The sequence below is a fragment of the Berghia stephanieae genome, chromosome 4 (genome assembly GCF_034508935.2).
Source record: "Berghia stephanieae isolate SIO BIC M18660-M18661 chromosome 4, UCSD_Bste_1.3, whole genome shotgun sequence".
Lineage (NCBI taxonomy): Eukaryota > Metazoa > Mollusca > Gastropoda > Nudibranchia > Aeolidiidae > Berghia > Berghia stephanieae.
The window spans coordinates 57073901-57088900 of NC_088363.1; the positions used below are offsets into that span (position 1 = coordinate 57073901).

General features: G+C 35.6%; 3 protein-coding genes across 3 annotated transcripts in view; 2 read left to right on the forward strand and 1 right to left on the reverse strand.

The window, feature by feature from the left end:
- LOC144970887 (transmembrane protein 26-like) overlaps positions 1–15000 on the reverse strand; it is an 89405-nt gene that overhangs the window by 9957 nt on the left and 64448 nt on the right. The window contains exon 2 of the mRNA XM_078911020.1: positions 1192–1394. Coding sequence (XP_078767146.1) covers positions 1192–1382 — 191 coding nt within the window. The 5' untranslated portion in view covers positions 1383–1394. The remainder of the gene's footprint in view (positions 1–1191; positions 1395–15000) is intronic.
- On the forward strand, positions 9979–12029 carry LOC144971810 (uncharacterized). Its single transcript, XM_078912886.1, has 2 exons — positions 9979–10756; positions 11587–12029. The coding sequence occupies exons 1-2, from the start codon at positions 9979–9981 to the stop codon at positions 12027–12029; spliced, it is 1221 nt and encodes a 406-aa protein (XP_078769012.1).
- The window catches only part of LOC144971811 (uncharacterized), an 11041-nt gene continuing 8070 nt past the window's right edge, over positions 12030–15000 (forward strand). Inside the window, exon 1 of the mRNA XM_078912887.1 lies at positions 12030–12433. Coding sequence (XP_078769013.1) covers positions 12030–12433 — 404 coding nt within the window. The remainder of the gene's footprint in view (positions 12434–15000) is intronic.

A 15000-nucleotide genomic window follows, 5' to 3' on the forward strand; every position in this document is an offset into this window, starting at 1 on the left:
GAAGTATAACGGACCAACACACAAACGCTGTGTAACCATGAACTTTTATAGTCTGGTTAATACAGTTTAGTGAGAACAACTCACAAACGCGGATGGCAAAAAAACAATAACAAAGTCCTGAGTGACGTCAACTTCATACTATCTATAGCCTGACACTGATAAAAAAAATGACGTCATAAGACAAGTCTTGGCCACAAAAGAAAACAAATCGTGAGTTGTATTCAATAGTTCAACCAATGAAATAACTTGTTTGCATGAGATCTACTAACGACAACTCACTAGGCGCTGCACAAACCTAAAAAAATGACGTCAAACTATAAGTCCTATAGGGTTCTAGTGTCAGGCTATAAGTTAACGATGGCTACGCTAGAACCGTAGCCATCGTTATTTTATAGCCTGACACTGAAATCCAAAAGGACCGGCAGTTTGACGTCATTATTTGGTTTGTACACCGTCTAGTGAGTTGTCGTTAGTAGATCTCATGCAAACAAGTTATTTCATTGGTTTAACTATTGAATGCAACTCACGATTTGTTTTCTTTTGTGGCAAAAGACTGGCATTTTGACGTCATTTTTTGGTCAGTGTCAGGCCATAATTTTACGAAGGCCACGCTAGAACCCACTAGGACATTGTTTGACGTCATTTTTTAGGTTTGTGCAGCGTCTAGTTAGTTATCGTTAGTAGAAGAGCTCAAAGAAAAAAGCGATCTCATTGGTTGAACTAGTGAATACAACTCCCGATTTGTTTTCTTTGTGGCCAAAGACATGTCTTTTGACGCCATTTTTTAGTCAGTGTCAGGCTATAAGTTAACGATGGCTACGCTCAGTTCCAGCGTGTCGTACCGTAGCCATCGTTATGTTATAGCCTGACACTGAAATCCAAAAGGACTGGCAGTTTGACGTCATTATTTGGTTTTTGCACCGCCTAGTGAGTTGTCGTTAGTAGAGCTCATGGAAACAAGTCATTTCATTGGTTGAACTATTGAATTCAACTCACGATTTGTTTTCTTTAATGGCAAAAGACTGGCATTTTGACGTCATTTTTTGGTCATTGTCAGGCCATAACTTTACGAAGGCCACGGTCGTACTGCAGAGCGTACTGGAATTTGCGTGCTACATAGAATCCAGAGAGAACTGTAATATCAATATGCCTCATATGTATTATATCCATTAGTTTCAATTTAATTCTCACCACTTCCATTCTTTCCCTCCAGTTTTGCCTAACGTGATCGTCATTTCCACCAGCAAAAGACACAAGACGAGACCCAGATACCAGTAACGCTGTTCATTCGTGGCCAGAGTGAGACGCCACAAGGCTATCACGCCATGGGAAGCAAACATCAGTCTTACACCCACAGCCCTGGCGACGGAGAAATAGCTCATTGCTATACAGACCTGAAAGAGAATAGGAGGAGATAAAGGATTTTATATTACAGTCTTCTAAATCGGATTATGTGAGTATCATGTCACGATATATATAAGAAAATATGTGACACATCGCCTTAATCTAGTATTATTTCGGAAGAGAACTTAAACGATTCTCGCCACAAACAAGTGCTTCATCGCTAGTTAAAAAAAAAATATAAAAGACTAGAGTTTGTCTATAGCGCAATATCCACTATGCGTGCTCAAATCGCTTTACAAGGAATCCATAGCCTGTTAGGCGATATTGCATTTTTTTTCAACAGAAACAACGCTGTTTACAGCGAGTAACACATTTTACACCTGAGAACGGAGAGAAAATATGAATAAAGAGCCTTTTCCAAGGACTCAACTATGTGCAGTTCAGATTACGACTCGGACCCAGGACCTTTCGAACCAAAAGGCGAGTGTCATACGGCATGAACACATAGGCCCAGGTTAAAAGATCCAACAAACAAAAAGTACCAAGATGAAAAACAAAACAATTCAAACAAAAAAACAAAAAAAAAAAAACAAAAAAAAAACAACAAACAAACAAACAACCAAAAAAAAACCCTTAAAAAACGAGCCAAATTATTCACCTTCTATAGGATCTGTCGGAAACGAATTGAAGTCGACTTCCCAGAAACAATTTAAACATGTTTCCAGACCTACGAGAGGACATGCATATCGAATGATGATTCTCACATCAAGACTGAACAGCCAGCTCAATGACTTCAACCCATCTTCTATGAAATCGCTTACCACGTGATGCAGCAGAGATCTTTTTTCATCATTAGGTGTCACTGTGAATTCAATAACTTCCTCAAGCACCAAACTTCATTACAATTACATTCAACAATCCTTAATTTATTTCTATTTTCTTCTCTTCTAATTTTCTTTTAAATTCAAAGGTAGTTGTTTGGTCCTGAAACTTGAAGTTTCTTCATAATGCCACTATCTAACCCCACTTCGTTGTTACGCTCTTCTTGTGAAAAGGGTATTATTTTTGTATCGGGCAGAGTTTAAAAAAACCCCAGAAAAAAAGGTCATCGTGTATAGTTCAACTTTTTATCTTTTCAAATGTTTTATTTGTAAAATATTTGAAATAGTTTTTGAAATGTTTTGAAAAACTCAGAAGTTGTGCGTGTGTGTGTGTGTGTGTGTGTGTGTGTGTATGTGTGTGTTTAGGATGTAGTCATAAAATCATTCCTTTTTCGTCTTTTTGGATTTTTTTACGTTTTCTAATTCATCTCCATAAACATCATTATTATCATTATCATTATTGCTTTATTGTCCCTCTCTAAAAAGTTTCACCTGTATTTATTAAACAAAATGTGACATGGAGGCAACATGAATTCTGACTGCCTGATTTTATGTATTATGCAGAAAAAAAAGTTAAAAGCAGATTATGATGTGATAAAATAGCAATAAATCGTGAGAGCACAAACTTTCTGGTGGTTTTTTGCGTTCTGTTTACAAAATGATAACTGGCACCTAAAAGCTCATTTACACAGACACAAACACCAAAAAATAGAATAGACAAACAAACGTATAGATTGTGTTAAATATGCTCAAAGCACTTTGAAAATGGCCCCAAAGCTACCCTAAACATTAATCATAATTTCACACAGTATTGCAGGCAATAAATTAAGTTTCATGTTTGTGTTATTCCTATATTATTATAATTGTTAAAGTAATTTCTTCCGAGAGATGTAATGATTATTTCCCAATGGCGTAAAATAAACTCTTAATCTTGAACATATAAACTGACTACTTGACTATGAGATCATGGTTACTGTCAGCAGAACAGATTCAGATGTTGTTGTAAACAACTTGATTAATGGATGTGCTTTCATTATCAAACACAAAAACAAATCAAAACCCGAATGTAAATTTATCAACAAGAACCAAGTATAGAGACGCAATGACGATTGTGTTCTGACATATACCTCAACATCGTTGCCAATGAAGTCATAAATAAGATCCCAGCGACGTGCACTTATTTGCAGGTCTGATAACCCAATTAATTATGGGCCCACTGTTATAATGGAAATCTCAAAAATGGCGCAAAATATTGTCCATTAAACCAGGCCCATAATTGCGTTAGGATATCAGACCTGCATATATGTACTCGTCGAACCCCAGCATTTTATTTGTGAAAAAAAAAACACATTATTCTACTCCTCTACAAAAATTGTTACGGGTAGTGCACAATAATAATTTTTGACATTTGATTCATAAACGTTGACTTTCACTAATATTAGATTTTAAGAAAAATAAAAGTATCTTTTAAGCATTTTTGAAATTGTCTTTTTTCAGAGAAATACCAAATTAAATCAGAGAGATTGAGGAGAAGAATAAAATATTTCTTACACTCTTGCTATTTTGGAATTTGATATTTGTACACAACGCGCAATCATAAGCTCGTGCAGCGATTGGGAACACATCCAGAATTCCAAACATCAAGAGTGAAGGAAAAGTATTATACACTATCCAAGTTCTAACTTTCACAGATCAAGGCATACAATAAACATTTACCGTCAGAAGAGTCTTGTTTGTCAAAAAACCACAACACAGCAATCCACATTGTTTGCTTGAATCTTGTGAATAACTATTCTCATCAATTCAATTAAAAAGGAGTAAAGAATTTAAAAGGAACCGTTTGGAATTTAGTGTTGAGACATATTTTAAGTCAAAATAGTGTATCTAATATTTTTAGAAAAGGAAATATATTATATTATTGAAATAAATTAAATTTAATAAAAATTAAATTCAACTACATTTTTGAAAATAAATGAGAGTAAAAATTGATGAAATTAATTTTATTTATTCCTCCTCATCGAAACATTTCTTTAGAATATGTCTCGAGAACAGAATGACATAACCTCGGAATCAGCAGGTAGCAAAGTGAGCAATATGGGCCTATGTTCTTGTTCAAAGATACCAGAACCGACTGTCGGCAACGGAACTGGAACTCGGATCTCTAGGATGAAATTTTAATGCCTTATCCTATTAGCAACTATTGATACAATGATAGGTTTAACGAAAACAGATTGTTGGATGGATTCCATTAGGAAGGAATTCTACCGAACACGTTCATTTGCAGGCAGGTTAATTGATGTGGTCATAATACTATTCCCTATCGACGTCATCGCTATCATTCATGACAATCCATTGAATAAGACAATAATGATGACCGTGATAATAATAATAATAATAATAATAATAATAATAATAATAATAATAATAATAATAATAATAATAATAATAATAATAATAATAATAATATAATAATGATAATAATAATAATAATAATAATAATAATAATAATAATAATAATAATAATAATAATAATGATGATGACGATGGTGATGATAATGATGATGAAGATGATGATGATGATGATGATGATGATGATGATGATGATGATGATGATGATGATGATGATGATGCAATATCATTTGTATAGCTTGCAGATTCCACGGATTCGTGCTCTGAGGTGCAAGACAAATAAACAAGTATTGACAGGGGAAAATATGAAATAAAGAGTATTTTACTGAGAACTTAATTTGAAAAAAAAACAAAACAAAACAATAAGCTAGAATAAATTGAATAAAGGCTATTTTTAAAATGTTTCTCTTTAAATTTGACTTTAGAGAGTTTCTGGGTGTGGAAAATAGAGAATTCGAGATTTATGAATAAATTAATTGCAGAGCATAATCAACCATCAACGCGTTTATGCTCTCACAATTTATTGCCATTCTGTCACTTCATTATCAGCTTTTTACTTCCCTTTTGCAAAATGCATAGAAATGAATACAAAGTTGCTGTTCTTTGCTATCAACAAAATTGCTTTTTCTTACTCAAGAACCCAATATCATACTCTCCGTCTCTAACTTTAAATATAAAGCGATCGGCTGTTTTAAATACTCGAAAAAAAAGGCCCATGAAAGTTTCTTGATAAATCCCTGTCACCTTCTTCATTTGAAATTCTTTGATTTCCAAACAAGCTGAAGAAAATCAAATTCCGATGTCATCTTTAAAACAAACAGTAACGCTTTTTTTAATAGAAAATGATTTATAGATAAACCAAGACCAGGTCTAGCTAAAGCAAGTAGGTTATTTGAATGCCGGCGGGTGTAATTTTGTATTATTTGTATGTACCTGCATTTAATAAAATTGATGGGAAAAGGCGCTTATAGTTGTCTCAAGGGACGGGTATGAGAGATTTACGAGGTAATGAAAATAGCTAGAAAATTACTTTTCAGGCACATTATGAAATAAAGCTTCGAAATACTAAGTAAATAGCATTTATATCAGTAAAGCAAAGGGAAAGAAAAGTCATGATTTCAAACGTTATCCTTTTCCGGTTCCAAATCCTTGGAAGTGTGTATTAACCAGTCCTTTTGAGGACTAGTAACGAATAGATTTCATATTGAATCATAAGGTGGCATAACTATTTTCGTTGCAAGAAGTATAGGCATATTCTAAGTATTACAGGACGTAAAGATCGAGGATAGATGATCTTTACTGACGACCAGCATATGTTTATTTGGACAAGAAAACAAGATACCATCACTCTGAAACCAGAAGATCATTTACACAAGGTATGTATTCAGTCCTCAGGAAGAGTGGTTTTACACTTATAATGAGATTGGAACCAGTTTTTTTACAAAAAACTTTTGTTCCCTATTTACATTAGGCATACTCTAGAAACCTGCTTCGTAGCAAAGATGAATCTTACAATATTTGCCAATGCATATAGTCAAGCATATATTCACTCCTGGATCAAAAGAAAACAACTCAGTGTCAGAGCTTTGCGACGTTGTCACCCTTATCTGGTCCCTAACCACGCTCATAAGTATTTGAATTTGTTATAAGGAGAAACACGAATGCCATAGTCCATATTTTAGAGAAATATATACATATAAAACATAGCAAAGACTTCTATGAAGTGTTTTTAAAAAAATATAAACACCCACTCACCCACCCTTTCTAAGAAAAGTATCCCAAAAGTAAAACCAAAGAAAAAAAATCTAAACAACAACTAGTAAACAATCTTGAGCTTTAAAAACTTGAGCATTTTTATTGCGTAATATCCACTAAAGTGCTCAAAGCGCTTTACAAGGAGTCCCTACCAACAGCAACACGTAACATTTAGAACGAGATATGATGCCTGTTAGGCGATATTACATTTTTTTCCGACAGAGACAACGCTGTTAATAGCCAGGTACTCATTTTACACCTGAGTACGGTGAGATAATGTGAGTAAAGAGCCTTTTCAAAGGACTCAACTATGCACCGAACGGGGCTCGAACCCATGACCTTCCATCTGAAAGCGAGTGTCTTACCACAAGACCACACAGGCTAAAGAAAGAAATACAACTAAGAATAGAAATAAAGACAAACAAAAAGGAAGTGAAAAGGTCACATCCGCTAAAAAGGTCAATTTGTCAGAGAGGTCGACTACAATGCAGATGACACTGATGAGCTTTCAAGAAATCAAGTACATAGAATGTCTGATGCCCTCTGCCCCCCACTTACTCCTTCCTTACTAATCATCCCTATGTCAAGAATAATTGAACTGAGTAATCATTGTCATGAATACCATACATCGTTTTTTATTTACCATATACATAATATAATAATATAACGAGTAGGACGTTGGATAAAGTTTAATGCTGAAAGTTGACTCAAATCTAGCAGATTCGGAGTTTAGTACAATAAATAACAATAATAAAAAAAAAGAGTGTAAGCTTCAATTTAATTAACTAGACAAATAATGTGGACGTTTCGGACTTCCCCTTTGTCAACAACATACGTTGAATGAATCACTAAAGAGGAATTTGGGCCGAGAGAAAGGCGAATAAACCAAATACGATTGTTTTGTTTATTGACCTTAACAACGCCATTCTCTACGCCTCTCATTCGTCTCTTGTGTTTCATTCATAATGTTTTATTGATAAAGGGGAAACCCGAAACGACCACATTATTTGTCTTCGTTGATTAGATTGAAGCATCCATTCCATTTCCTATTGTTTTGTGTCTACATACATAATACAGCATTTTCCATACGCAGTTTCCGGCTCTGGATCCAGCTGTTCAACATAATAATAATAATTAACAACATTTGACATTTCATATGGAGTTCGTCGAGAACCTCTGGCGAAAAAAAAAAATGACATTATGTCTCAATCTTTTCATCGTAACATTGGCAGTATTGTGAGCAAATATATACACCTTGCTCGTGTGATGTTTTCTGATGAGACATTTGTATAACGCTTTTCGCCAACAGGATAGTGCTCGTTGTTATCAGTTGTGGCCTGTCGTCTCAAAAAGGTATTATGTCGGGATAAAACACATTATTAATTGTGGATTTATAATTAAAATGATACAAAATACGCACACGTCGGGCGGACCGTTCAGGCGCCTGCGTAAGGCTTGTCGTCCGGGATGATCTAATGACGCCCACCGGAATTAACACTTTTGCCCCTGCGATATGGCTTAAGCACCCCCAACAAAGACAAGGACCATAAAGGGGTGTCTTAATTTTCATAAATTATGATTTGGGCAACAATCTTTTTCATTAAACAAATCTGAAATTATTTGCAGACGATAGTCTCCAATAAAGGACAATAAGAGATCATAACGATGCGGTTGTTCTGCAGTCAGATTTAGATTCATTTATACTATGGTCAAACACGTGACAAATGAACTTCCATCCTGAAAAAAGTTATCTGTGATGTCAATCTCCACCAAGAGAAAGACACGAGGCGTTATTTAACACGTCTATTGGAACGCATAATATGAATAGTATAAAAGCCACTGAAAATTTCCAAAAAAGCAGGTTCAAAATTTCGCAAGACGGAACCAGGCTATCAAACGAATCTTTTGACGTAGCGAGATGGCCAATAATTCAGTTCGATAAAGAGAATACAACAATTCCACAAATCCGTCAAAAAGCAAACATTCAGTCATCAACATTCCAGACAATTTCAACACTTTAAAAAAAGATACTCTACCGGGCTTTATCAAATCGACAAATTCCATTAGCCAATTGCAAAACACACGTATAGATTACAGCTTTCCCCCACGAACAATACGTGAACGGAAAACTCGACCAACGGACATAATAGACATTGGAGATTCCATAATATTTTGATTATGCATGTCATGAGAGAGAATAGGTCCGTATAAGAATGCTTTGAAGGAGGGGAGAGTGGCCGCGGTGAGTAACCTTCTTGGATATGTATATATTATATGCATTTGCAATCAGTCTTAATTTCAATGCATTAAAAACATTATGTTCCCTCCTGTATAAATCTGCAAAGGATGCCTGTGTGTATTGTGAAGTAAATTTATATGATGATTAGGTTGTTACATGATTTACACATTTATATGAGCATTATATTTGTTCGAGCAGTGTAAACCAAGGACATGTTCCATTATTGACGTTAAATATATTATTATTATTATTATTATTATTATTATTATTATTATTATTATTATTATTATTATTATTATTATTATTATTATTATTATTATTATTATTGTTATTATTATTATTATTATTATTATTATTATTATTATTATTTTATTATTATTATTATTATTATTATTATTATTATTATTATTATTTATATTATTATTATTATTATTATTCTTATATTCTTCTTCTTCTTCTTCTTCTTCTCTTCTTCTTCTTCTTCTTCTTCTTATTATTATTATTATTATTATTATTATTATTATTATTATTATTATTATTATTATTATCACTCTTTTAACAGTTAAATGCAGTGATGGGCCCACTGCGTCTTTTGCATGTTAAAAACTTGAACTTGAATTTGAAGTAAACAAAACAGAGAAGTCCAGAAAGACCCCAAAAAAATCTTATATAATACCATATAATACCGTCGAGTTTCGACGATCTAAAACTGAGTGAGTTTAGATTTCATCTACAGAACATTTGAATGGTGACCAATAAGACTTATATTTAATTCTTTATTTCTTTAATAAAGTCCCATAGGGGTGGGTGGTCAGTGTGGCCTAGAGGCTTCGGCTTTCTGCTCTTTACGGCATCAGCAACAGTCGTCTCGGGACACCGCTGTTGTACGAGTGGACAAAGGTGACATCTTCAAGTGCATTCCTGGGGAAACTGGCCTCGCGGCTGGGAGTAGCTGACGCAGCAATGCGATTGTGTGCTCGGGGTGAGACCCCCTTAAAGTCTAGGGCATGCACGACCCACCGGCGTGTGGAATACGCTCTGGTGTCCAGACAGGTCTCAGGGAACAACCCCTAATAAATAGTGTGGAGTGCCGGCTCCCATTCGACGCGTCCCCAGGTTGCGGATAGGGGAATGGCCTTTAGATATTAAGGTTAGCTACGAATTAAATAAGTAGTCGCGGACAAATCGGCAATGGGTGGTGGAGGAGAAGGAAAACTCAGATACCAAACCCGGGAAGATGAATATCGTGAACCCTGGCAGGCAGTTCATCTAGAAGAAAGAAAACTTTGAAAATAAACTGACATGTGGAGTTGCGCCACATGTATCTAAACAGCAAACGAAAACCAAATCATGAAGCTACAACCAAAATGCACCAGGGTTAAAGCCCCTGTCTATACCCATCCAGGACCTCAGGCTAGTACTAGTACTGCTCATGACGTGGCATCCCCAAACCCGCAAGGAAGGGACGTCACCGATTGCCGAAGGGTTACAGGATTTTTAAAATGTAAAGAATACAAGCAAGTTGGAACTCTCAACACAAGAACTTTAAAGGAAGAGTACAAAAGAAAAGAACTCACCAATATCTTCAACGAACTCAATCTCTCTATTCTTGCAATATCAGATCACAAGATTGTTCACACCAAGGAAGACGATATGGTCAAATCCTGGAGGTTGGAGAACTGCACTCTTATCACTACCAGCGCCTGGCGAAACACTCAAGGTGCAGCTGTAGGAGGAGTAGGAATTTTAGTGAACAAACAAACAGAGAAATCTCTAGCTGAAGTCAGCTCTGTCGACAGGCGGATAATGATAGCTACTTTTAATGGAAATCCTAACACAACAGTGATATCAAACTACGCGCCAGTTGAGGGACGTGTCGACTGCGAGACCCATTATAACAAACTCTCAAAAACCTGCAATAAGATTCCCAAGCACAACTTCCTAATTGAGTGTGGTGATTTCAATGCTCATATTGGTGAAAAGGATGCACCATTCACGTACCATGAAAACACCAATAGCAACGGCTCTTTTCTCCTAGAACATGCCAACAAAAGTAACCTGGCTATCACAAACACGCTGAGGAGAAAGAAGAAAGGCAAGCTATGGACATACATGTCAGACATGAATGGTAGAAAAACACAGATTGACTACATCCTAGTGAATAGAAAGTGGAAGAACTCAGTCACAATGTCGAAGCATTTAGTAGCTTCAGTAGCCTAGGAGGAGATCACCGTCTCGTATCGGCCACAATTCACTTGAGTCTTCGAAAAAGCAAATCAACACCATCAAAAGTGAAGTATGACTGGTCCTCTCTAAAAAATTCAACTATACAGAACCAGTATACTATAGAGGTGAGGAATAGATTCACAGGACTTTGTACGGGAGAAGAAGATCCAACGGAACAATATGAGAAACTAATAAAAGCAAACCGGGACACAACAGAGAAGCTAGTACAGAGGAGAACAAAAGTCACGAAAATCACCCACTGATTGTTGAAGCTAGAAAAGAAGCTCAAGATGCCTTCAACCAACACCAACAAACACCAAACTCAGTAAACGAAGAAAGGTGGAGGACATCAAAACAGAAAATACAAACTGTCTATAGGGATATAGAAGAACGCGAGCTAGATAGCCTCATCCAGGAAGTGGAGAAAGCCGACGAGAGAAGCAACATGGTGAAAACTGGAAACTGATAGATAAAATAACTGGTAGGAAAGCAAGTCGACAAGGGATCCTCAAGGGTAAAACAAAAGAAGAAAGAAGACAGAAATGGTTCTCACACTTCCAAACACTTCTGGAAGAAGATCCAGTCAGAGCAGCGGAAGATGACGTAGACCTAGAACCAATTCTGCAAGATATATGTATAGACGAGAGTGACTTTACAGTGGATGAGATAAAGAAGGCCAAAAAGTCTCTCAGTGATGGAAAACAATCCGGACCGATGACATCCCACCTGAAGTATGGAAGTACTGTGACTTAGATGATATCCTGGAGTTTACAAATGGATTACTAAACAAGAATGAAAAACCAAATCAGTGGTCGGAAATTGATCTGATTCCAGTCCCAAAGGGAGGAGACCTAAGTGATACCTCCAACTACAGGGGAATCAGCATTGCCGCTATAGCTGCCAAACTCGCCAATAAGATGATCCTTAACAGAGTCCAGCTAGAGATAGACCCTCATCTACGTCCTTGTCAAAACGGCTTCAGACCAGGAAGATCCACAACTGCTCACCTCCTGGCATTGAGAAGGTTAATAGAAGGAATAAAAAGTCACAACAAGAAGGCAATCATTCTATACGTAGACTTTAAGAAGGCCTTTGACTCGATACATCCCCCGACCATGATGAAAATCTTAAAAGCATATAATATACCTCCTAAACTTCTCTCCGCTATTAAATGAATGTATGAGAACACACGGGCAAAGGTTATCTCTCCAGATGGTGAAACTGAGCTGTTTGAGATCAAGGCAGGGGTGCTTCAAGGTGATACATTAGCCCCCTATCTCTTTGCAATTGTTTTGGACTATGTGATGAGAAAGACCGACGCTGGCATGGAGAACGAGCTGGGCTTCACGCTGCATCGACAAAGAAGTAGGCGCAAACCAGCTATGATTGTCACGGATCTAGATTTCGCAGATGATCTGGCTCTACTGAACGAGGAGATGAACCAGGCACAAGAAGTCCTCAACAGACTTGAAACTGAGGCGGAACGAGTAGGACTATGCTGTAATGCTAAGAAAATAGTATTCCAAACCTACAACCAAGAAAGGCCAAATGAATGGCTGAAGGAAGTTGACAACTTCAAGTACCTAGGAGGTTGGACCCAAAGCAGTTCCTCTGATATTTCTGTCAGAAAAGCATTGGCTTGGAGTGCCTGTCACAAACTCAGGAAAATCTGGAGTTCAAACCTACAGAGGGAAATAAAGAAGAGACTGTTCCTGGCAACAGTAGAGTCAGTGCTTCTATATGGAGCAGCGACATGGACTCTTACTAAAGCCCTTGAGAAGCAACTGGACGGCTGCTACACCCGTATGCTGCGGATGGCCCTCAATGTAAGCTGGAAAGAGCACATAACAAATGAAGAGCTCTACAGGGACCCCCCCCCCCCAGTGACCTCGAAGATTCAAAAGAGAAGACTGAGACTTGCAGGGCACTGCTGGAGACACAAGGAGGAGATTGCAAGCAGTCTTGTTCTATGGGAACCACCTGAGCGAACCAGAAGCAGAGGCAGGCAGAATAAAACCTACATGACTGTCTGCTAGATGACAAAGGAATGGACAACACCCGGGAGCTGCGTACGCTTATGGAGGACAGGACAGAATGGCGAAGACTTGTGGCTCATGTTGGGCGCCCCAAGGGGCTGCCTAAGTAAGTAAGTAAGTAAGTAAGTAAGTATAATACCATTTGTAGAATAGAAGTAGAATGCGAAACCAATGTGTGAACAGATTGCGGAGATAAAAATTTACGTTTTAATTTTCAACTAAAATTAAGTTATAAGACTGATATAATCAGTGACATACTTTGTAAATTCTGTTTCTCCGGTGTTTAATATAGATTAATTAATTATTTGATAATGAAATATTAGACGAGTTTCGACGATCTAAAACTGAGTGAGTTTAGATTTCATCTACAGAACATTTGAATGGTGACCAATAAGACTTATATTTAATTCTTTATTTCTTTAATAAAGTCCCAGGTTTGAGATTTTTTGACAAAATAAGGGCCATTTCAATCGATTGATATGAACTTAAAACATGTGATTTTTCACAATTTTTTTTTTGGATAGTTTGGCAGTACTGGTCAGATGTAGGGTGTCATATATACCACAAGACCAAAATACATGAGTTATCTTTCTCTAGATGATATCAAATCAAGAACAGTTGGAGAAAATAATCTTTAAGTACTATGTAGGAGTTCAAATCACTACAGATGATTTATCATACAATTCAGGAGTTCGGGATAAGTTTTATCTATATTATTCTGAAATTAAATTCACATTTATTGAGCTCTTTCCCCTTGGTGATATCTTTTTGCACGTAAGTACAATTGATATACTCATTACTGCCAACTTAACTATTTTCTTTGTGAGGGTCTGATAATTAACGAAATTCGTGATTGCATATCAAATACCTTTGTAGGTGCGTTGGGGTATAAAAATCGGTGTCTTCTGTACTAAAGGAATCGTAATCATAATCAATGTGTGTCACAAGAGTCAAACGACCATCAAACACTCTGTTCTCATCATACAGATATGAATAAATGAGTAGAATGTACAAAGATTCAGTACAGTAACAAGAAAACTTTTCAAAGAGCAGTTACATATTATGATTTTCGCCACAAGAAAAGAAATGACATTCGCCGTATTCATTATCAAGTTTGATTATTATCACTTGATAAGAGAAAACAAGAAATATGTGTCTAAGTAAGCCCAAAGAGATAAAGAAAGCAAACAGTAAATATACACATATATTGAAATAATTCAGAATAAACGACATTTTGGCATTTGACCTACCTCAGGAGACAGAGCGCACAAAAATAATGAATTGAAGAAATAAAATTCAAACAATGAAGTGACAGAGGGGGATATATATATTATATATATATATATATATATAATATATATATATATATATATATATATATATACATATATATATATATATATATATATATAACATGATAATAATAAAAATAATAATAATAATAATAATAATAATAATATAATAATAATAATAATAATAATATAATAATAATAATAATAATAATAATAATAATAATAATAATAATCCTTTCTTTAAAAAATATAGCATTGTGGAGAACATTGTGCTTATTTGAGTCAATAAAAAAAAATGATACTGCGCACAAATCTACTGAAAGATTTGAAAATTAGAAATGTATTATTTACAGATAGATAAACAAATAACTTGATTTCATTTTTTAATTTAAAGTCAGTTTGAAAGTTTGTTGAGATAAACAGATATCATAAAATACGTACCGACGACACTAACACTCTCAAAAACATTCAATCTGGACACTGTAAAAAGTTGACAGTTTGGCGTTTTTACTCAAATCGTTGCATTCGAAATAATGTATTCCCTTAATTACTTTACGAAATTCAGATCTACACTAAGTTTTCAACAGTTTTCATCTATTTATGACATCAAGTATTATTATTGCCCCTATGATGCTTTCAGTGTGATGGTTTCGGGTGGATAATACCCAGGTTTAATTTCTTTGGTAAAAAAAAATAAAAAATAATAATAATAATCTAAAAAATCGAAATTTAAAACCAGAAAATAGAAGTTGCATTGAAGGTAAAATATAAGGTTTTAGAAAGACGTTATGAATTGTTATGAACAGTCAAGTGGCTCC

Bases quoted from the DNA above. Each gene is read 5' to 3' on its own strand.
- LOC144971810 (XM_078912886.1), top strand. From the start codon at position 9,979: ATGAAGCTACAACCAAAATGCACCAGGGTTAAAGCCCCTGTCTATACC. The intron at 10,757-11,586 runs GTAGAAAAACAC...TCCCACCTGAAG, and splicing joins ATACATGTCAGACATGAATG to TATGGAAGTACTGTGACTTA.